Source organism: Halteromyces radiatus (assembly GCF_025201355.1).
Source record: "Halteromyces radiatus strain CBS 162.75 chromosome Unknown BX664scaffold_9, whole genome shotgun sequence".
Classification (NCBI taxonomy): Eukaryota; Fungi; Mucoromycota; class Mucoromycetes; order Mucorales; family Cunninghamellaceae; genus Halteromyces; species Halteromyces radiatus.
The window spans coordinates 908696-930445 of record NW_026251695.1 but is presented as its reverse complement, the minus strand read 5'-3'; the positions used below and the strand labels follow the sequence as shown (position 1 = coordinate 930445).

The 21750-nt window shown below is 33.6% G+C and overlaps 10 protein-coding genes across 10 annotated transcripts; 6 read left to right on the top strand and 4 right to left on the bottom strand.

The window, feature by feature from the left end:
- Positions 1 to 334: 334 nt before the first annotated feature.
- On the top strand, positions 335 to 2978 carry BX664DRAFT_303301 (WD40-repeat-containing domain protein). The gene is made up of 13 exons (XM_051542477.1): positions 335 to 478; positions 542 to 620; positions 707 to 880; positions 968 to 1058; positions 1120 to 1416; positions 1512 to 1766; positions 1837 to 2021; positions 2080 to 2204; positions 2265 to 2349; positions 2421 to 2468; positions 2540 to 2574; positions 2659 to 2725; positions 2796 to 2978. Exons 1-13 carry the CDS (start codon positions 364 to 366, stop codon positions 2923 to 2925), a joined length of 1686 nt encoding a protein of 561 aa, XP_051396812.1. The 5' UTR covers positions 335 to 363; the 3' UTR covers positions 2926 to 2978.
- A 564-nt stretch (positions 2979 to 3542) lies between these two features.
- BX664DRAFT_342289 (ClpP/crotonase-like domain-containing protein) lies at positions 3543 to 4902 on the bottom strand. The gene is made up of 5 exons (XM_051547115.1): positions 4589 to 4902; positions 4379 to 4520; positions 4182 to 4324; positions 3875 to 4114; positions 3543 to 3800 (listed from the first exon to the last, which is right to left on the bottom strand). Exons 1-5 carry the CDS (start codon positions 4831 to 4833, stop codon positions 3683 to 3685), a joined length of 888 nt encoding a protein of 295 aa, XP_051396811.1. The 5' UTR covers positions 4834 to 4902; the 3' UTR covers positions 3543 to 3682.
- A 976-nt stretch (positions 4903 to 5878) lies between these two features.
- Positions 5879 to 8041, top strand: BX664DRAFT_362196 (aspartate aminotransferase). The gene is made up of 8 exons (XM_051548295.1): positions 5879 to 6030; positions 6095 to 6225; positions 6310 to 6438; positions 6556 to 6777; positions 6851 to 6955; positions 7021 to 7382; positions 7502 to 7571; positions 7651 to 8041. The coding sequence occupies exons 1-8, from the start codon at positions 5940 to 5942 to the stop codon at positions 7813 to 7815; spliced, it is 1275 nt and encodes a 424-aa protein (XP_051396810.1). The 5' UTR covers positions 5879 to 5939; the 3' UTR covers positions 7816 to 8041.
- An 81-nt stretch (positions 8042 to 8122) lies between these two features.
- BX664DRAFT_362195 (uncharacterized protein) lies at positions 8123 to 9343 on the bottom strand. The gene is made up of 2 exons (XM_051548294.1): positions 8423 to 9343; positions 8123 to 8335 (listed from the first exon to the last, which is right to left on the bottom strand). The coding sequence occupies exons 1-2, from the start codon at positions 9328 to 9330 to the stop codon at positions 8290 to 8292; spliced, it is 954 nt and encodes a 317-aa protein (XP_051396809.1). The 5' UTR covers positions 9331 to 9343; the 3' UTR covers positions 8123 to 8289.
- A 1008-nt stretch (positions 9344 to 10351) lies between these two features.
- On the top strand, positions 10352 to 11756 carry BX664DRAFT_208521 (uncharacterized protein). The gene is made up of 2 exons (XM_051540153.1): positions 10352 to 10512; positions 10605 to 11756. Exons 1-2 carry the CDS (start codon positions 10415 to 10417, stop codon positions 11659 to 11661), a joined length of 1155 nt encoding a protein of 384 aa, XP_051396808.1. The 5' UTR covers positions 10352 to 10414; the 3' UTR covers positions 11662 to 11756.
- BX664DRAFT_208517 (kinase-like domain-containing protein) lies at positions 11597 to 13973 on the top strand. Its single transcript, XM_051540152.1, has 2 exons — positions 11597 to 11647; positions 11719 to 13973. Exon 2 carries the CDS (start codon positions 11852 to 11854, stop codon positions 13880 to 13882), a length of 2031 nt encoding a protein of 676 aa, XP_051396807.1. The 5' UTR covers positions 11597 to 11647; positions 11719 to 11851; the 3' UTR covers positions 13883 to 13973.
- A 918-nt stretch (positions 13974 to 14891) lies between these two features.
- On the top strand, positions 14892 to 16846 carry BX664DRAFT_380860 (putative acyl-CoA dehydrogenase; the record flags this gene model as incomplete). The annotated part of the gene is made up of 6 exons (XM_051548926.1): positions 14892 to 14962; positions 15033 to 15317; positions 15385 to 15920; positions 15981 to 16205; positions 16307 to 16449; positions 16508 to 16846. The coding sequence occupies exons 1-6, from the start codon at positions 14907 to 14909 to the stop codon at positions 16844 to 16846; spliced, it is 1584 nt and encodes a 527-aa protein (XP_051396806.1). The 5' UTR covers positions 14892 to 14906.
- A 184-nt stretch (positions 16847 to 17030) lies between these two features.
- BX664DRAFT_317967 (nucleotide-diphospho-sugar transferase) lies at positions 17031 to 18592 on the bottom strand (the record flags this gene model as incomplete). Its single annotated transcript, XM_051542778.1, has 3 exons — positions 17031 to 17301; positions 17415 to 17862; positions 17965 to 18592. 3 exons carry the CDS (start codon positions 18590 to 18592, stop codon positions 17031 to 17033), a joined length of 1347 nt encoding a protein of 448 aa, XP_051396805.1.
- A 337-nt stretch (positions 18593 to 18929) lies between these two features.
- On the top strand, positions 18930 to 20351 carry BX664DRAFT_303290 (Ribokinase-like protein). Its single transcript, XM_051542476.1, has 3 exons — positions 18930 to 19116; positions 19175 to 19420; positions 19491 to 20351. The coding sequence occupies exons 1-3, from the start codon at positions 18986 to 18988 to the stop codon at positions 20152 to 20154; spliced, it is 1041 nt and encodes a 346-aa protein (XP_051396804.1). The 5' UTR covers positions 18930 to 18985; the 3' UTR covers positions 20155 to 20351.
- Positions 20352 to 20981: 630 nt separating this feature from the next.
- On the bottom strand, positions 20982 to 21655 carry BX664DRAFT_367098 (DNA repair protein Rad52/59/22; the record flags this gene model as incomplete). Its single annotated transcript, XM_051548550.1, has 3 exons — positions 20982 to 21269; positions 21385 to 21497; positions 21580 to 21655. 3 exons carry the CDS (start codon positions 21653 to 21655, stop codon positions 20982 to 20984), a joined length of 477 nt encoding a protein of 158 aa, XP_051396803.1.
- Positions 21656 to 21750: the final 95 nt, after the last annotated feature.

Below are 21750 nucleotides of genomic sequence, written 5' to 3'. Positions count from 1 at the left end.
TTTTATATGTCGCGCCTTAGCAACTGACACGAGAAGTTAGTCGGAGAAGGAATTAAAATCATAAAACCATGTATATGCAGTTTATCATCATGATCCTACTTCGATCTAGGACTAAAATGCTAAGACAAAACCTCTGATACGATGAAAACCAAAATAATTATCCAGAATATATCATATTTTATTGCTTTTGTTCGCAGTGGGTAACATGACACAAGCAAGAAAAAAAGCAAAAGAAAAAAAAAAAAAAAGAAAAATGGGTAACAGAGATTGAAACACCGCATATAAAGTAGAACGTTATTCAAAGTAGAAGAGATTCCATTTCATTTTTTTTTTTCGATTATTTTCTCAACAGTATACCTTATTATGACAACCCCCATTTCAACAACTATACACTTTGAAGATATTCGAGCTAATATATGGCAACAACTTCAGCAACGTGATAGACAAGAACAACTCTTCCATAGTGTCATTTCATCTAGTAAGTGTTCAAAAAAAGGAATACTTATAGCACTAAACTTCTCTTTTTTTCTTTTTGGTATAGACCAACGATTACAGCAACAATTGAATCAACTTGAAAAAAAGGCTAAACTTGATAACAGTAGTCATATTACATCGTCTAGGTAATAAGATGGAGTTTCTTCTCTCTTACTTTTTTTTCTTTGTTTTCTTACAATTGTTTTTTGCCTTTTCATTATTATGATAATAGACACTCCTTATCAAGTTCAAACGCAAATGTTGAAATATTAGAACAACGGATACGGGAACTGAAGGAAGAGCGCGCAGATATGTACAAATTACAAAGTGAAAATGCTCAAAGACTGGTTCTGATGAATGATCAATTACGTAACAAAGAAGAAACGGATGCAAAGCAAAAACAAGAGTAAGTAAAATAGAAAATAAAATAATAATAATAATAATAATAATAATAAAGATATTCTTATCATTATCATTGTATATTATATATTAGACTGGTCTTATTGGCTGATCAAACCAAAAAGTTGACAGAAAAATCCAATCTACAAATTGAACAACTTCGAGAGAAAGACGTGACGATCCAGGTAAGAAATATACCTATATATATATATATATATATATTTTACTGATTTTCAGCTCGTTTAGATTCTACAAGATGAACTCAGTGCATTGCAACTAGAAATCAATACCATAGAACAACGAAATCAGCAATTGACCAAAGAAAATCTTCAATTAGTACAGCGATGGATGGAAAAAATGAATTCAGAGGCAGATAAAATGAATGAAGCAACTCAATTTTATGAAACGGCATTACAACAACAACTTGCACAATCTCGACGTAAACAACAACTATCATCATCAAATAAAAACTCTTCTTCAGATCAATCCTTATTATTGCGAACCAGTACCATAGTATTACCACGTCAACACTACAAGTCTTTTGTAAGTAATAGTGCTTATTTTTTTCTTATCTTCAAAATAATTATTCTTTTTTTTTAATCTTTAAAATAATTATTTTCTTTTTTCTTTTTTTTTAGACAACTACACAAGAAGGTGATCTTTATTGTATTCAAGCATCCAAAACAGGAAAATACTTTGCAACTGGAGCAGAAGACAGAAGAATCAAATTGTATGATATTACCAAAGGCATGTCATCCGCTAGCACTACAACATTATCAGGGGCGTTACAATCCATTACATCAATAGATTTCAATTCATCCGATGATTATTTGGTGGCTTCTTCTACAGATCACTCTACGCGTGTTTGGAATCTTTCTACAAAAAGGATCGCAGTAAGCATAGGGTTTGTCTTATTACAAAGAAATTTACTTTTTATTATTATTATTATTATTATTATCATAGCATACGTTGACAGGTCATATTGGAAAAGTGTTTGCAGCAAAATTTGTACCAGCAGATAATAATCGTGTTGTTACCGGAAGTCATGATCGTACCTTGAAAGTGTGGGATTTGAATAAAGGATGGTGTGTACGAACGATTTTTTCCTTTTCAAGTTGTAATGATATCTGTCTCTTGGATCCTGATGGGTAAGGAATATTATTAATAATAGGGACAATATTGACTTGTCTTTATATATATTTATAGTCAAACAGTAGTGAGTGGTCATTTAGATAGTACTTTACGTATTTGGGATGCAAAATCTGGGAATGGAATCAAGGACTTGAATGGAATTCATACAGATCAAATTACTTCTGTTTGTGTCTCTCCTGGTAAGTGAAAAAGAAAAAGAAAAACAATGTCACTTGGTTTACTTATTACTTTGATTTTAGATGGATCATCCGTGTTGACAAATAGCAGGGATAATACATTGAAAATAGTAGACGTTCGTATGTACGAGGTTGTACATTCTTTCAGGCAAGTATTTCAAAATAAAATAAAATAAAAAAGACAAGCTTACTCATCTTTTTTTTTATTGTTCTTGTTAGTGCTCCTACATATCAAAATGGATTGAATTGGTCAAGAGCATGTTTTAGGTAACAAAATGATGCTTGAAGTAACTATTCAATTTTGATATTCAATTTCTTTTTTTCTCTTTTTTATATAGTCCTGATGGATGCTATGTAGCTGCTGGATCAAAAGGTAATCATTATATAATATTTTCTAATGAAATGAAATCAAATATTCAAAGTTATATATATATATATATATATATCAATTAATTAGATGGAACCGTTCATATTTGGAATGCAAGAAACAGTCAACTAGAACGTACACTCAAAGGTGATCACAAGTAAGTATTATTATCATTATTTGATTATTTAACATAGAATATGTTTTAATTGAATTCTTTTGAACTTTAGATCTCTTATCTGTGGTGTTGCATGGAGTCCACTTGGTACTGATCTTTACTCCGCTGACAAGACTTCCAAAACTGTTTGTATTTGGGATACTTCTATTGAACAACGTTCATTGTCTTCTTTATCTAAATAGATAGATGTATTTGTCAATTAGTTTTTGAAATAAACTATATTTTGGACAAGAGATTGTTTTATTGCCATGTCTTTTTTTTAAAAAAAAAATTGTACCTATATAAATATATATATGGAAGTGTGTATGTATTGTATTTGTGCAAACAAAGATGGAGTAAAGGTAACTAACCAGCTAAAATAACTAACTACTTTTGTTCAGTTGGTTTTATCGAGATTGTGTGCAAATGAATCCGGAAGAAGTAAAAGTAGCATTGTTCATAGAATCACTAGAAGAGTTTGGCCGAACATGATAACCATAACTTGTCATAAAATCACGAATTTGATGCTTATCCAATCGTACTGATGTTGCTGCCCGAGTATTTGGTTGTTGATGTTGCTGTTGAGAATCCTGTCCTGGTTTATGAGCACATAAAATACCTACACCGTAATTGTCGTCGTCGATAGTGAAATACTGCGCAGAGGTGGCATGAACATCCATAAAAGCTTCTAGTCGTCCATAACTTTCTGCCATGCTCATATCATGAATGGAAGTAGTAGCTGGGTTAGGTAGATTGATGAGTCCAGGCATATTGAATATTAAAGAGAAAAAAAAAAAAAAAGGTAGATATATAAAAAAAAAAAGAAAAGGAAAAAAAAAGAAGGCAGGAAAAACCTTTTTTTTTTTTTTTTTATTTAAAGAATGAATTGTTTTCCATACTCCGTGCGACATTCGCAGTATTGATAAAACTATGCTAAAGCTAAAGAGGTGTAATCTATGTCTAATGTCCTTTGTAAACTGGTTTTCTCTTTTCCTTGAATGCCAATAATCCTTCTAATCTATCCTTTGTATGTATTACTTGACCATAATAAGATTGTTCTACTTCCAAACCAGAATCCCTACAAAAAAATAAAAAAAAAAAAGAGGACTCAGTAAAATGAAAAAAAAATTGATTCTTATTTTTTATCATTACATATCCAAATGAGCACCACGATCCACAGCTAATTTGGCTAGTTTCACACCAATAGGACCATTAGGTAAAATACGTTGCCCTATTTCAACGGCTTTTGTAAATCCAGTGGTATCATCCATAGCATAATTGACAATGCCATAATCTTGAGCAGTTTTTCCATCCAAAATAGATGCTGTGAAAATCAATTCTTTGGCTTTGGAAGTACCAATCAGTCTTGATAATCGTTGAGTACCACCAGCACTAAATAGAACAATAAATAAAGTGATCAATATCTATACTTATTTTTTTTTCATTCTTAATGTTTTACCCTGGTAAAATGGCAAGACGCGTTTCCACCAACCCCATTTTTGCTTGTGGACCTGCCATACGCATATCACAAGCTAAGGCCATTTCTAATCCTCCTCCAACAGCGGTACCATCAAGAGCAGCAATGGTTGGAATGGGTAATGTCTACATATATACATAAAATGAGTCCTATATATATATAATATTTTATTGACTTACCTCCAATTCTCGGAAAGCTTGTCGAAGATTATATAAGAATTCAGAAACTTGAGTAGGAGTCATATTTGCTCTTTCCTTCAAATCAGCACCAGCACAAAATACACCATCTACCAGACTTTCCAAAATCAATACACGTGAATCGCTATATAGATAAAACCGAGGATATATTAGTATTGTGGATATATTTTCGTTTTGTATAAAGTTGCTTACTTTGAGAAACGAATTTCTGATAAAGCTTCACGAATTTCTTGTACCAATTTGACGGATAAAGCATTACGAGCAGCAGGACGGTTTAGTTTTAATACACTGATACCTTGTTGATCACCTTGTAAATGTTCCAAATAGGCTTCTTTGCTGCTAGTGTGGGTACTGTGAATAGAGCGAAAGGTGATGGGAGCTACTAGACGATTCATACCATTTCTAGTGGTGGTAGTAAGAAGACATCGGGAGAACATGATAATAATAAATATGTGATAAAGAAAAAGAATGAAAAGAAAAAGAAAGAGAATAAAAAAAAAAAAAACAAAAAAATCTTTCTCTTGTATCTACCCGTGAGAAAAAAATAAAAAAAGCAGCGAGCGGCGTGTCAATCCAGTATCGCGTCTATAGTGCTATAGGATTCCTGCTACTAAAAAGTCATTTCGAATCGTTGTCATCGACATGCTTGAATTCAAATAATAGTCGTTCATAGGAATCACCATCTATTTTTACCTATTGTAATTACAGTGTTTTTCCATGTGAAGCGCATTTATTTTTTTCTTTTCCCTACGTTTGATTAGAGATTTGTTTGCATTGGGTTTTGAATATATTTGCGGTGATTCTTATTACGGAAATGGATGCAATAATTTGATCGTTTTGGAAGCTCAAAGCTGCTTGTCATCCCAATGAATAAAAAGGTTGAGGACGACAACGCAAATCACACTTTTTTCATCTGCAAACCATATTATTCAATTACACAAATTATCTATTCTTCTTCGCTAATTCTTATGTAAAAAAAAAAAAAAAAAAAAAAAATAGTATACGTTCTCATCCTAGTTTCAATTTTAATACCAATTATTCATTCAAAAGTACTATTCATTTATACTAGTGTATCCAACCATCATGTCATCCATTATCGTACTTACTTTTTTGCATAATCAATGAGTATTAGCAATTAAAGATTTCCGTGCTCTTTTGTATTTTTCCTTTTTAGGGAAGTCATCAAGTATTTATGATTGAAAGTAAAAAAAAAAAAAAAAAAAAGAAAAGAATCATCCACTTTATACACTATGTTAGTCAGATATCCACATTATAGACTTTGTTAGTCAGACAGGATAATACCCCAGGCAATAATCAATATGATTTTTCCATTTTTGTGGGGTCAGGAAGGGAGAGATTTGTCATTTGCTCTCCAATCATTAACAATCATAACGTAACACGGGCGATGCGGATCAACATGAAACTCAGTACGTTCGGTAATTGAAAAAGGCGTTTTTTTTTTCTCTCTTTCTTTTTATCATTCGTTTTTTTTTTCCCATTTATTCCCTTTTCTTTCCTTTCTTTTTCTCATTACTTCCATACAATGCTTTCTACTATTGCTCGTAGTGCTGTTACTCAACCCACTCGTTTAGCTTCTCGTGCTTTTATTTCTACTTGGAATAATGTTCCTCAAGGTAAAGTAAGATAAACATAAAGAAAAAAATTATTAAGCTTTTTCCTTTTTTTTTTTTTTCATAGGTCCTCCTGATGCTATTTTGGGTGTAACTGAAGCCTTCAAGAGAGATACTGATCCTAGAAAAATGAATCTTGGTGTTGGTGCTTATCGTGATGACAATGGTAAACCTTATGTTTTGGATTGTGTCAAGAAGGTAATTTAAACAAAACACGTAAAAAAAAAAAAAAAAGGAGGCGGAGGAAGAAGAAGACGAGGTGACTCATCTTTCCTTTTTTAGGCTGAAGCTGTTTTACTTGAAAAGAGTTTGGACAAAGAATATGCTGGTATTACTGGTGTACCTGAATTCAATAAAGCTGCTGCTGCCTTGGCATATGGTGAAGATAGTGCTGTGATTGCTGAAAACAGAGTAAGTCCTTTTTTTTTTTAAGGATACATACAATCCATCCGGGGAAACACGTGAAGATAATGTGAAAAACCGGGGATCACCAACTGACTTTTTTTTTTTTTTTCTCTTTTTTGAAAGCTTGCTGTGACTCAATCCATTTCAGGTACAGGTGCTCTCAATATTGGTGCCAACTTTTTGAACACTTTCTATCCTCATGCCAAGACTATTATGGTGCCTAACCCTACCTGGGGTAATCACAATGCTATTTTCTCTCGTGCTGGTCTCAAGGTGGAAAAGTATGGTTACTTTGATAAACAAACCAATGGATTGAACATCAACGCAATGTTGGAAGATATCAAAGTATGCGATGATACTATTTTTATTTTATTTTGTTTCTATGATATACTTATCTTTGAATGAAATATAAAAATAGGCTGCTCCCAAGAATACCGTCATTTTACTTCATGCCTGTGCTCATAATCCTACTGGTGTTGATCCTACCAAAGAACAATGGGATGAAATCTCTCAAGTCATCAAGGTAAAATGGAGATTATAGAAAGTATAAAAGAATATTAAATTATTATTATTATTATTGTTATTTAGGAACGTGATCATTTTGCTTTCTTTGATATGGCTTATCAAGGTTTCGCTTCTGGAGATTGTACCAAGGATGCTTATGCTCTTCGCAAATTTGTCAGTGAAGGTCAACAAGTGGTTCTTTCTCAATCATTTGCTAAAAATATGGGTCTCTATGGTGAACGTGTGGGTTCTTTCTCTGTCATTTGTGCTGATGCCGAAGAAAAGTCTCGTGTCGACTCTCAACTCAAGATCTTGATTCGTCCCATGTATTCCAATCCTCCTATTCATGGTGCTCGTCTTGTTAGTACCGTTCTCAACACACCTGAACTCAAACAACAATGGTTGGATGAAGTCAAGTTGATGGCTGATCGTATCATCACTATGAGGTATATCAAATGATTTTATTTTATTTCGTTATACATATATATGTGGAGAAGAGCAAGTTTTGGAACAAAAAAGAAAGAAAAAAACAAATGACTTACATAAACAATTTTATATCATATAGAACCAAGCTTAGAAACCATTTGGAACAAGATTTTGGTTCCAAGAAGGACTGGAAACATATTACCAACCAAGTAAGTCAGAATAATAATAATAATAATAATAAAAGGATAATTTGTAACTTTTTTGCTTATATACCTTTGTTTATAATAGATTGGTATGTTCTGTTATTCCGGTATGACTCCTGAACAAGTGGATCAACTCAAGGATAACTGGCATGTTTACTTGACTCGTGATGGTCGTATCTCCATGGCTGGTATTTCCTCTGGCAATGTCAAATATCTTGCTGAAGCTATTCATAACGTCACCAAGGATTAGAAACAAGATGGAAATGATATAGATTATATTTGTCGTTTTTTGATTCATTCTTTTTAGTACTTTCCGTAGTAGTTTACATTTTTTTTTTTTACCTTGTACATTATTCCTTTTTATTTGGTTTCCCACTCCCCTACTCATCATTCTTTGCTTTTACATTTACGTTTCCTTTTTCGTGTTTATGTTTACCGAAATGAAATAAAAAAAATACATCTTTGACAACTTTTTTAAGTAAAAATTCTATTTTGTGTTATGGTCAATCATTCATCAATGTCATTTTCATTATATATTAAATAAAATGATATCAATATTGGAATATTTTATTTTCAATAAGTAGAATAAATATACAATTTGAATTTTATTTGTTTGAATGTATGTGATGATGACGATGATGATAATAATGATAATACTAATTCAGATAACATAACAGGTAACAAATAGAAGGATAATATACAAAAGGTATACAAAGAACGGAATCTATAGCATTTTTTCTTTTTTCCAATCAACCACTAACATAGCAGCCCTATAATAATAATAGTAATAATAATAATAAAGAATTATATGAGTCATTGAGTAGTATTAAAGAAAAGGAAGATCATCCACAACTTACCCAACTTGATTTGTGTAAGCAAAGAAAAAGCCAAAGAAGGGTACCATTTCCAAAGCAGAAGCCACCATTCCAAATTGATGGTATTGCCAGTATAACCTGTTGATATGTTGTTGTCGTCGAGTGTTGGACCATTGATACATATCAAAATAACGTCGATGTGCCGCACCGCCTTGACAAATACCTTGCATAGCCAGAAAACCGACTGGACCAATCATAGGAATGAATGTCAAAGGTAAAGAGATAATATAGATGACAGGTGGAAGCCAAGTTAAAGGCCATTCAGATGCTTCTTCCTTTGCACATAATCCCATGATATGAGTACCTGATAACCACCATTTGGCTGCACTTTTCATTTCATCCGATGTCGATGGTAATGCCTTAATATCCAATTTTTCCACTACCCAATCTTCCACTGTATCCAATATAGGCTGTTGATGTTCATGATGATGATGATGATGATGATTTTCTTTTTCATTATTATTGTTGTTGTTGTTTTCGACAGGAAGAATCATACCATGTTCTTCAAGGACAGCATCAAATAAACGATCTCGTATGGAACCAATAAAATATTGAGTCACTTGTGAAGTCACCATAAAGGATTCAGCCAAACATAAGATGCCACTTGTCACAACAGCCATTGTCCCTGGACCTAAAACTTGTAAAATAGAAGAAGCTAAGGAAGCACCAGATTGGTCACGAGCTAATTGTCGATAAAAATGACCAATTAAACGAACTTGCCAATGATAACCAACACGATATAAAGGGATTAAGGCCAACAAACTGACAGCACATGCTTTGAATGTAGAAATAGCGATGGGTTTACCAAGTCGACGAGAATGATGTACAAGATGAATAACACCTCTCACTGGATAACTACCTCCTATAGGCTTGGACACGACTTGAGGCATGGTTGAACTTTTGAAACGCAAAAAGAAAATTAAAAAAAAAAAAAAATATTGATGGAGAGAGAAATAATTTTTTTTAAATATGCAGGTTACACTAAGATATGCTTGGTTTGAGATTCCGAGGCTCAATAAGCTGAAGATTTCTTTGTACAAGAATAATTATGTTTTTCTAACATAAGAACAAAGGATATTCTTACTCTCCAAAAAAAAAGAATCCTATATTTGATGAAATAGTTTTGATGTTATCAAAATACATATGCTAGTATATGAATTTTGATAGTAAATGTCTTTTGATGAGTTTGTGTATGAGAGGGTTAGTCCGTGTGACTTTCGACTGAGATTGAATTCATCCTACCAGCCAGACAAAAAAAAAAAAAAAAAAAGGGAGAATGACTAGCAAAAAAAAAAAAAAAAATTGATTTTTTTTTTAAGCATATATCATAAAAAGAACAACCTTATTTCTCCTTCTCTTTTAAAGTCATATAGCAAAACTAAAGTGACTTTAATAGTTGTAAAGGCATTGGTTGACAATAACAACAACTATACATCCTATTAACTTTCCGCAGTGTATGGCGTCAATATCAACCGAAAAACGGAAGCAACAGCAGCGACAGCAGCAGCAGCAACAACAACAACAACAAGAACTGAACGACAATAGCAACATATTGAAACATGTGGATAATATTGATATTTTACAACAATGTATAAAGGTTCTTAACTATTTAGTATCTTTCCAAGAAACTGGTCCTTTTACAATACCAGTACCCAAAACTGCCACACTATATCATAACAAGATCAAAAAACCTATGGATTTCTTTACTTTGGAACAACGAATATTACGTCAAAAATATCACTCTTTTCAACAGTTCGAAGACGACCTTAATCTTATATGGAACAACGCTATTTTATTCAACGATCCAGGTGACTCTATATACAAAAAAGCCGTCTATCTAAAACAACAGTATCTCAAGTAAAGTTTCTTTTCTTTTCTTTTCTTTTCTTTTCTTTTTTTTTTTTTTTTTTTTTTTTTTTGTAAAAAGTTTTGTTTATCTAACTTATTCGTTTTCTTTATTACATATTATATAGTATGGACAGTATCATCAAAAAGGAAATGGCATCTATACCTTATATACCTGTGGAATTATTATCTATTCACCCAACCATAACTGACTATGCAACTGATAGGTATTACAATAGTAATATACACATATATTCTTCTTATTGACATCCTCTTTTTTATTGTTATTATTATTAATATTACTGTTGCTTATTTCTAGAACTCTTTATTTTACTCATGTTGTTCTTCCTCAACAAGCACAATGGATGGTTAAGAAATTCCGAGGATATAATAGTGCAAGGACTTTATACAATGAAATATCAGCACCTCTTTATCAGTGGCTTCAGGATCCTGAAACAGCAATCAATCAAGATCTACCTTATCCTCGACTTTACATCAGCAAAAATCGAACATATATCAAGGAAGCCGCCGATCATTCATCCTCTAGTTGTTTTGTATTGATATGGGATGTGGAAATTACAGATGCGCCTTCTACTTTGAAACGGGATGATATTTTTCTTCTTACCACCAATGTCACTCTGGGCTATCCTTTTAGTGAATCCATCAACATGTTTAATCCTCCACCAATCAGTCAACCTGATGCATCGAACGACATCCTACCAAAAGCATATGTTAAATTCCTTCCTCTCAAAACCCATTACAAGGTCAAATGTCTCATATCGAAACAAATGGAATCCACGTTCTTACGCCGTCCACATGTCACTCATCGTGTCATCGCCAATCAAAATATCAATGGGACAGTCGACGAATTTTTAACACGGCAAATGGTACACTCTTTATGGACAGGAGAACATCATTTAGATCTACCAGAAATTTATTCTATATCAGACACCAATACTACAACTCACAAGAAAGAAAAGTCATCTATATCATCAACTTCTTCAACATCATCACCAACAACAGCAAAGTCATATCAAGCATCACATTTAGCATCAAATCATTCAGCATCACATCCAGCATCAAATCATTCAGCATCCACAACTACTACTTTATTCACTCCAAGTGACACCAAAAAAGAACAGATATCAAGGACAGTCAATAATCAAATACCCTCACTATCATCACCAACATCATCGTCAGATGTCAAAACATTAGAAAATTTAACAACGGGGATGAATGGTGACAGATCACAAATGATTACCAAGACAGCTGTCCCTTCTGCGGAAGAAGAAGAACAATTCGAAAATAGTCTCAGAATTTATCGTGAACGTTGCAATACTCTATTTGATGATTTGAAGAAATGTAAGTGGATATGAACAAATGGATTATATATAGATATATACTGATATTTTAATTATTTTAGATGCGAAAAGTGTTGGTGTCCAGGTGGTGAATGTTAAAAAGTATTTGGAACACACAACTCCTCATGCCAATGCTGAAGGATACTTCAAACAAGTACGTTATGTTGAAAACAACAAGGATGTGGTGGTGCAAACTTTTCGAAGGATGACGGCTTCTCAACGTGTTATTGAAATCATTAGTCTATTAAAAGTCAAGGGTTTTCCTCATATGGCGGAAATTCTGGAAGTACTTCATGCAGATGATGACGAAGGACAGGAGGTGATTGGACTCTCTATGCGAAGATATCAGCGGACACTCAAACAATATACTCACTCTCATTCACATCATCGGCTTACGGCACATCAAAAATTGGACATCATTCGACAAATGCTTCATTGTATTGAAAGTATTCATGATGTTGGTATTGCTCATCGGGATCTTTCTGAAGTCAACTTTATGGTGGATGAATTAGACAATGACCCTCGTTTACCTGATGGATCTACAGCTGCACACGTATATTTGATTGATTTTGGTAAGGCAATATTTACAACTCCAGAGGATGCTCGACGATGGTGGATTGCACCTGTACCAAAACAATATCAACAGCAATTATTACTCAAGGCTCAAGGCTCTATATCGACTTCAACTTCATCTTCAACAACAACAACAGCAGCATCATCACCTACACCTATTTCACCATCTGGAGGTAGCCCATCGGCTGATTTGACGACGATGACACTTCCTGGACATGAATACGATGGGGAGGTGATTCCTGAAACCAAAGAAGATTTGGATACATGGTGTGAAAGGTTACCATTGGTGTATCTGAAACCTGATCATGGTTATCGACACTACAGATCTATTCAAACATTACCTCGTAACAGAACAGATCATGCTATTCTACCATGGTTAGTGGATCCAATGGCTGAAGATATGTATTCAATGGGCACGTTGATGTGGAAAATATTTGCGGAAACTGAACCTTGGCATGGTATATTAGATACAGATCTTCGTCAATTACGTGAAACGGTGGAAGAAGATGAAAAAATTGAAATCAGGGTCAAGAGGGAAATCGCTGGCGATCTATCACAACAACTGGTCCTATTCTGTCTCAAGACACAACCGGAGGAAAGAGCAACAGCAACAGATCTTCTAGCCTGGTTGGATCAACCCAATATTACCAAGGGATTATTGGAGGAATGGACGGTACATGCACCAACTGAACGGAAAAAACGACATGCGAAATCAGCTTTTGAATTTGAAGAAGAACAAGCACGACATTCTTTGGCATCTGCAAGGAATCGAAAAGCGGCCAAGAAGAAGAAACAATTACAACAACAACAGTATGAACAGGAACAACGCAAAGCAGAAAGAGAACGTGTCAAATTAGAAAAGGAAAAGCAAAAACAACAAGAAAAATTACAACTACAACCTAGTATGATATATCCACAACCACCACCACCACCACCAGTATATTATTATCCTCCATTTCCATTTTATTCAATGCAAAATACATCATCCATGTCATCACCTTTACAACAACAACAACAACAACCATCCATCTCATCAGCACCATTTAATTCATATCAACCAGCTCCACCACCACCACAGCATTCAGCTTTCCGCAACTTACGATTCACCATGCCTATGACGCCTAATGGACCTGCCACGACTAGTAACAAACCAACTAGCCCCATGATTGTTGATTCTCATCCAGATACGACTTCTTTTCTACCTCCTGACAAATGGATACAAGATCCATCCATGTACCCTTTATCGAACGTACGTACGGAAATGCAAGGACCGGCCGAATCACAATCTCCACCACGACGTGTTTTTTATCAACAAAAATTACGATGGATGTATAATTCAACATCAAAATTAGGCTTCACTACAGGAAAAGAGACAACCGCCGATTCTACTACCGTCTCGACTATCAAAACTACAACCAATCAATCATCTATTAGTATGGAAAGTATATCAAAGCAACAACAAGAGGAGACAACAACAAGTAGTGGTAGTAGTAGTAGTAGTAGTAAAAGTGGTTATGTCAAAACGGGTAAACCATTGGGAAGACCAAAAGGAAGTATAAGTAAAAGGAAAAGACGTCAACAACAATATCATCGTCATCGACAAGAAAAATCAAATCAAACTTCAATTGTGGAAATGTCCTCACCTACGGAACAACAGTCTTAAGTCGTTTTGGTATAAGTTGTATTTTAATTTATCCCCCCCATCTTAATTGATGTATGCATGATCTTTATTATTATTTTATCTTTATTGAATAAACATTTTTTTTTAATATCTATATATTTTTTGTATGTATGTCTATTTGTGTGTGCGGAGAGAGATGGAGTGAATATATATACATATATATGATGTTCAGGTGATTCTTTTTTTTTTTCTCAAAGTTTTTTTGTTCAGGTCACAAGAAAATAAATTTTTATGATATTATAAAATTGGTCTTTCCCAAAATTGATGTCGCATTACCAGTTTTTCAGTTATTGCTCTAGAGACATCGGTAGAATATGTCAAAACATATTGATTGATGATGATACAATATATTAATCATTTTCTTCTTTTTCTTTTTGAAATCCTCCTTTGGTGTTTCCAATTCAAAGTAAATAATCAACCTGTAAACAGCAACATATAAATATAAGTTATCACCTCTTCATGAGGATGTATTTAATACAAACAAGTGAAAATAAATATAACAAAACAAATGGATATGTTGACTAAATATATATATACCCTTTTCTATTACTCAATGGAACTACTACCACTCCTTTTCTTCTTTTTTTTTTTTCTTCTTCTTGTATTCAATTTGGATTATGCGATAACTTTATTTTTTTTTTTCTTTTCTTCTGTTATCTATTTTCTATTCTTATGATATTTTATTATTGAATAAAGTGTAATGAAGGATCATCATATCTAAAAAAGGAATATTTATTTTTGTAATACTTGTTTTCCAAATAGGAAAATAGAAGAATGACATGATGATCTGATGATGATGATGATATAAAATGCGGGGTATAGAAAAGAAATTTCACATGGATGATTAGATTCTAACGAGAACCAGGTGAGTTGGAAAAAAAAAATCATTAGGGCAAAATTTTATTCTTTTTGGCATGTGAAAGAAGAATAAAATGATAGATTGATTATTTTTTTTTTCTCGCTCTTCTTTTTTTCTTTTCTTTTTAACTCCCTACTCTTTGTAAATATGACTAAAACCTTCACTATAGAAGAAGTAGCTAAACATACTGCTCCAAACGACTGGTAAATTAAAAAAAAAAAAAAAAAGAAAAGGATAAAACTAAAACTGATCTATTTTTTTTTTTATATATAGCTGGATTATTATTCATGATGGTGTATATGATGTTACTGAATTCCTTAATGACCATCCAGGTGGTAAAAAGATCTTGTTAAAGAATGCTGGTGTGGATGCTACACAAAAATTTGATTCTTTTCATAATGCTTCTGTCTTGTCAAAATTGGGTGCCAATTATTTGATTGGAAAACTCGGTTCGGCTGAACCTGAAGAAACTGCGGAAACTGATGAAGTGGAAGATATCAATCCTTTAGTTGTAGGTAAACCTTTTGGTGATATGGTACCTTATTCTGATCCAATGTGGTAAGTATATATATATAATTTTCCTTATTATCCTATTCTTATATTTATTATTATTATTATTTGATAGGTATCAAGATTGGTATAGTCCTTATTATAATGATTCTCATCGTGCAGTACGTAAAGCTGTTCGTGAATTTGTTGAAAAAGAAGTGATGCCTTTCTGTCATGAATGGGATGAAGCCAAACAACTACCTCGTGAATTATATATCAAGGCAGCAAAAGCAGGGATTCTTGCTGGATGTATTGCTCAAGTCAGTGATCCTTCCATGGTACCTTATGGTATGCCAGGTGGTGTCAAATACGAAGATTTTGATGCATTCCATCGTATGATTACTTTGGATGAATTATCACGTTGCGCTTCAGGAGGCGTGACTTGGGGTTTAATTGGTGGTCTTGGTATTGGTATTGGTCCTATTATTCATTTTGCTTCCAAAGAACTTCAAGAGTTGGTCATTCGTGATTGTTTAAATGGTACCAAGAATATTTGTCTAGCTATTACTGAACCTTCTGGTGGTTCAGATGTTGCCAATTTAACTACAGAAGCAAAAGATATGGGTGATTACTTCTTGGTCAATGGTGAAAAGAAATGGATTACCAATGGTGGTAAGTAACCAAAAAAAAAAGGATGTATTGAATGATCATCACTCATCTTCCATATCATAGTATTTGCCGATTTCTTCAGTGTGGCTGTTCGTACTGGTAAACCTGGATTTGGTGGTATTTCCTTCTTGTTGATTGAACGTAATATGCCTGGTGTTACTACTCGTCAAATGAATTGTTCTGGTGTTTGGTCTTCTGGCACTGCTTACATTACTTTTGAAGATGTTAAAGTACCTAAATCTCATGTTATTGGCAAGGTTGACAAAGGATTCAAATATATCATGGAAAGTAAGTGCCTTCTCTTCTTAATATGATTGTCCAATTCACAACCAATGAAATGTCATCATCTGATCTTTTTTTTTTTTTTAAAAAAAAAAAAAAATGAATAGATTTCAATCCTGAACGTGTTGGTTGTATTATTCAAGCCAATCGATTTGCCCGTGTATGTATTGAAGAATCTATTACTTATGGTAATAAACGTGAAACATTTGGCAAGAAGTTGATTGATCATCCTGTTATTCGAAATAAATTGGTAAGAAAATAACAATTCATTTATATATGTCATTCCTTTAACTTATTATTATTTCTAGGCCAATATGATTCGAAAAGTTGAAGCTACACACGCATGGTTAGAATCTCTTGTATATCAAACAACACAAATGGAACCAAGTATTCAAGCAGTACGTCTTGGTGGTCCTATTGCTCTCTGTAAAGCTCAAGCATCTCGTACTTTTGAATATTGTGCTCGTGAAGCTGCACAAATCTTTGGTGGTCTAGCTTATACTCGAGGTGGTCAAGGTGAAAAAGTGGAACGATTATATAGAGAAGTTAGAGCCTATGCTATTCCTGGTGGATCTGAAGAAATCATGCTTGACCTTGGTGTTCGACAATCTATCAAGGTTGGTCAATTCATGGGTGCCAGAATGTAAATATAGTTTAGTCTTAGTTTAGTTATTTTCTTTTATTCTTTTATTCTTTTTTTTTTTTTTTTTTGTAACAATATTAATAAAAAAAAAGAAGACCCCTTCTTTGTGTGTGTATCTATTTTTATTTATTGTTGAAAACAAAAAAAATCATGTCCGTTTATTGTTATTATTATAGGAAAGGAAATGTTCAGGCAAGACGATAAGGATTTGTTTCTCGATAATAAGTAAACTCATCCCATACAAAATCAGGATCAATATTTTTATAAGGTACAGCACAACTACCATCTTGCCAATCAATGCTAATTGCTGGATCACAGTGACATTTTTCTTGTAAAAATGGTTCAGTAGGGCAATGAGCTACTGGTGGATGATTATAACCAATATCATTAAAAAAATGAATTTCACTTTTTTTTAATAAAAGTGCCGCTGCAATGGAATGGACAGGTGCATCTCCCCATCTTTAAAATTCAAGTCGCATAAAAAAAAAATAAAAAATAAAGAGAGATTAGTACCCTCACTTTTTTTTTTTAATTTGGATGCTTATTATTTTTTTTTTTAAAAAAAAAGATACCTTTCGTAAAAGAAACCACCTTCTTGATCCAAATGATCAAAGAAATCAAGATAGGGCTGACTACGGAAGAAATCCAAAGAACCAATTTCAAAGTTGGACCAAAAATGACATCCATTATAATAATCAGCTTTGGTAGTATCATCCATTTGCATGATCCAAGATAAAAGACTTTGTTGAGGATCAAATACACCATAATGTGGAAATTTTTGAATAAAGCGACGTGTAGCTGCCCATAAGGTTTCAATCGTTTCAGGAATCTCTTGAATCGCAATCGTCCATCCATATTTGAATCCTTTATCTTTCATCAATTGAAATACATCGTAATCCACATCACAATAAAAATCAACATCTGGTTCCACACGCCAGTAGTAATCATAGCCATCCAAAAGTGGATGTCGGAAAAAGAGTCCTGATTGGAATCGACACATATGTCTATAACTTTCACTATCTATATAAATCAATCAATAACAATATGTAAATTTAAGAGAGACTGTTTTCTGTACCCACTTTTTTTTTTTTTTTTTTTTTTTGTGACGGATGATAATCTTACCAGCATAAGGTGGTGGATTTTCCAAACTGGCCATTTCTTTACGTTTAGTTGCAGCAATGGATTGATCGATATGTTCAGGATAACCCCACCACATGGTATCTTTAAAGATACGCGTGCCATTTGTGGTCCAGAAAGGAGCTGGTTGGACAGATTTAGGGATTTGACCAAACTGAGCAGTGGATGAGATTAACAAATGGACATAATGTTTAAATTCATCCGTGAAAGGTTCTTCATTTAAAAACACGTAGGGATAATGGAACCGACGGTTGACACGGGCTTCAAATTGTCGAATGGAGGCACGAATACCATGAAGATCACTATTTCTAGCCAATATCACTACCACTCCTTTTGCACGATCTTGGTCTTGAATGTTTTTATTCAATGGAATAAATGGTTGTTGTTGCTTTGAATATTGTTCATTTCCTTTTACTTGTATTGGTTGTGTTTGAAACTGATTGCTTTGATTTTTTATAACATTATTGTTGTTGTTGTTGTTACGATCATACATAAAAGGTGATGAAGTTTCTACTGGTGAACTTTCTGATGATGATGATGATGACGATGATGAAAAATAAAAATAACGACCTAACCATAAAAACAAGAACACTATCATAAAGGTTCGAATCATTGGAAAGTATTTCGATCTTTTTCGTCGATATTTCTCAAACATATGGATTTTATATTATATAATGATGTTAGAATTATTAGATAAATAGAGGAATGAATAGATAATAATGAATCATTACAAAAAAAAAAAAAAGAAATCAATATCTTTATATCTCAAGAACTATGTTGCATATCATTAACATACCTCAATCATGCCTTTTTTGTATAATCCCAAAAAGAAAAAAAAAAAAAAAAGGAGATGGACCTTTTGATGGTCAGCCAATAAGATTTCAAGATGAAAGATGTAGCCTAGAAGCGGAGCATTGAAAATTTTTTGAAAGAGAGGGTTCAACACGACTTCATTTCTTTCCCTTCTTTTTTTTTTCTCTTTATTCATTATAATATTATACACATCATGCCTTATACTCTTCTTGCTCTTGAAAACCCCTTATTAGATATTCAAGCCAACGTTTCAGATGAATTCTTGGCCAAGTACAAACTCAAGTCTAACGATGCTATCTTGGCTGCTGAAGAACACCAACCTTTGTAAGTTATATTATTTTTTTTCTTATCAATTAAACTCATTTTTTTTTTTTTTGGTAAGGTACAAGGAATTAGTCGATACCTACAAAGTTGTCTATGTTGCTGGTGGTGCTGCTCAAAATACTGCTCGCGGTGCTCAATACATCATGCCTCCTAACAGTACTGTTTATATGGGTGCTGTGTCCAATGATGATTATGCTAAAACTATCAAGGATGCTGCTGAAGCTGATGGTCTCAAGACCAACTATCAAATTGTTACCTCTGCTCCTACTGGTACTTGTGCTGCTTTGATTACTGGTCACGATCGGTAAGTAGTTAACATATATATGCTGAAGTAATACTCAATATTATATATTGTTATTGTTTTTAATATATAGATCCCTTGTTACTAACTTGGGTGCTGCCGATTTGTTCACCTTTGAATTCTTGCAACAACCTGAAAATTGGAAGTTGGTGGAAGAAGCTTCTTACTATTACGTTGGTGGATTCTTCTTGACTCACGAAGGTGGTTTCAAGTCTGCTACTGCCATTTCCGAATATGCATCCAAGAATAACAAACCCTTTGCATTGAACTTGAGTGCTCCCTTCTTGTCACAATTCTTCAAGGAACGTCTCGATACCATTATCAAGAACACTGATATCTTATGTGGTAATGAAGATGAAGCTCGTACTTATGCCAAGCAAGCTGGTTTTGAAGAAACTCATGATGTTCAAGTCATTGCTAGCAAGTTATCACAACTCCCTAAGGGTAATGATCGTCCCCGTATTGTCGTCATCACTCAAGGTTCCGATGCTACTATTGTGGCTGTTGGTGATAAGGTGGATAGTTACCCCGTCAACAAGGTGGAAAGCAAAGATATTGTCGATACCAATGGTGCTGGTGATGCCTTCTGTGGTGGTTTCCTTGGTTTGTATGCTCAAGGTGTAACTGATTTGAAACGATGTGTTCAAGCTGGTCACTATGTTGCTGGTCTTGTTATCAAGCAAGTTGGTCCCACTTATCCTCAAGGTGCTGCTAAGGGTACTCTTCCTACTTTTTAAATCATTTAATATAGTTTAGATTCTTTTTTTTTTTATATTTATTTTAGAATCATTACCATTTTGTCATAGTTTGCTTTTTTGTGGTTTTAGTAATGTATGTGTATATGTTGTCTTTTTGTATACGTTTTCATCAATTAAAAAAAAAGAATATTTCATCATCGCGAAATAGTCAGTCATTAAAAAAAAAAAAAAGGATGTCTTTATTTCATGATTGAATAAGTGATATATATATACTAAACATGGGGAATGAAGGAATAGACTAAACTAAGACGATGACCGTTGACGCTTGACTGGAGGACCACTAGATCAAATAAAACAAAAAAAAAATAGAAAATAAAAAATGAAGAGATCAATCACTTTGCAAGGAATGGAGACACCCCCCTCAGTTCTCTCACTCTCCCTTTTCTCTCTCTCTCTGTCTTCATTTTGAAATATTACCTTTTGATGTCAGCAAGTTGTTGTAAAGTTTCCAGGTCGAGTTTTTCATCGGCATGGGCTTCCGCTACACGTGCAAAAAAATCTTCATCGTCTTCATCGTCTATCATAAATGAGAAAAGGATAAGTCATACTCTTGATTTCCGCCATGTTTTTTCATTTTACCTATAATAAAACTGTCCTCTGAATACAACAGTGGTTTCGTTGTTTCCTCTTCTTCCTTTTTTGTTGTTGTTGTTGTTGTTGTTGCTGTAGGTGGAGGTGGTGGAGGTGGCGGCTTATTATCATCAGTTGGATCCAATGTTTTCCGAATATGTTCTTGTCGATATAATTCTAGTGGAACAAAAGGTGCCTTTGTTATAAAATAAAAAAAAAAAATCATTAGTTTGAATTCATAATATATCATTTCTACTTACAGTCGAGCGAGCCATGGTACTGATATTCCGCAAATACGTCTTATCGTATACGCAATTTCCAAGAGCATTTCCAAACATACGAAGAGCTCTCTTCATTCCATCAGTGGTTGATTCCTTACGGGCCTTTTCAAATGCAGAGGCTTTGGTCTTCATATTATCAGCTACGCCATAACCAATATCTTCATGATATGTTCCATCTTTTAATGTGACCCGTACAGTAGTTGCAATTCCTAAGTTTATTTTGCCGTCGTCTGATATATCAAACTATAAATACAGATCAAAGAGAAATAGAGAGAGAAAAAGAGAAAGAAAAGATTAGCATAGATCTATACAGATCAAACGTTCCAACTTTTTTTTTTTTTTTTTTTTCAAAACATACAAAATCCACTACAGACTCCTTGACTTGACTACTCCAACCATCATAACCAAATAGTTCATTGGCGAGATTGATAGCTGTTTTACCTTCTAAATACATGAGTTTTGCTCCACCAGCTATAATATATAAGATTAGTTCGTGTTTCCGTCGTGTTTCCGTCGTGTTTCTTTCTTTTTTTTTTTTTTTTTTTTTACTTGCGTCCACTTCGACTTGAGATCCATTCTGGACCAAGAGATTTCTTCAAATCTTCCTTTAGAGAATGCGATTGATACATTGTATATTCAACGTGTTTTGATCTAAGAAAGAAAGAAAAAGAAAAAAAAAATAGCAGGATGAGGCACAACAATTGCAGATAAAACCTTAAAAAAA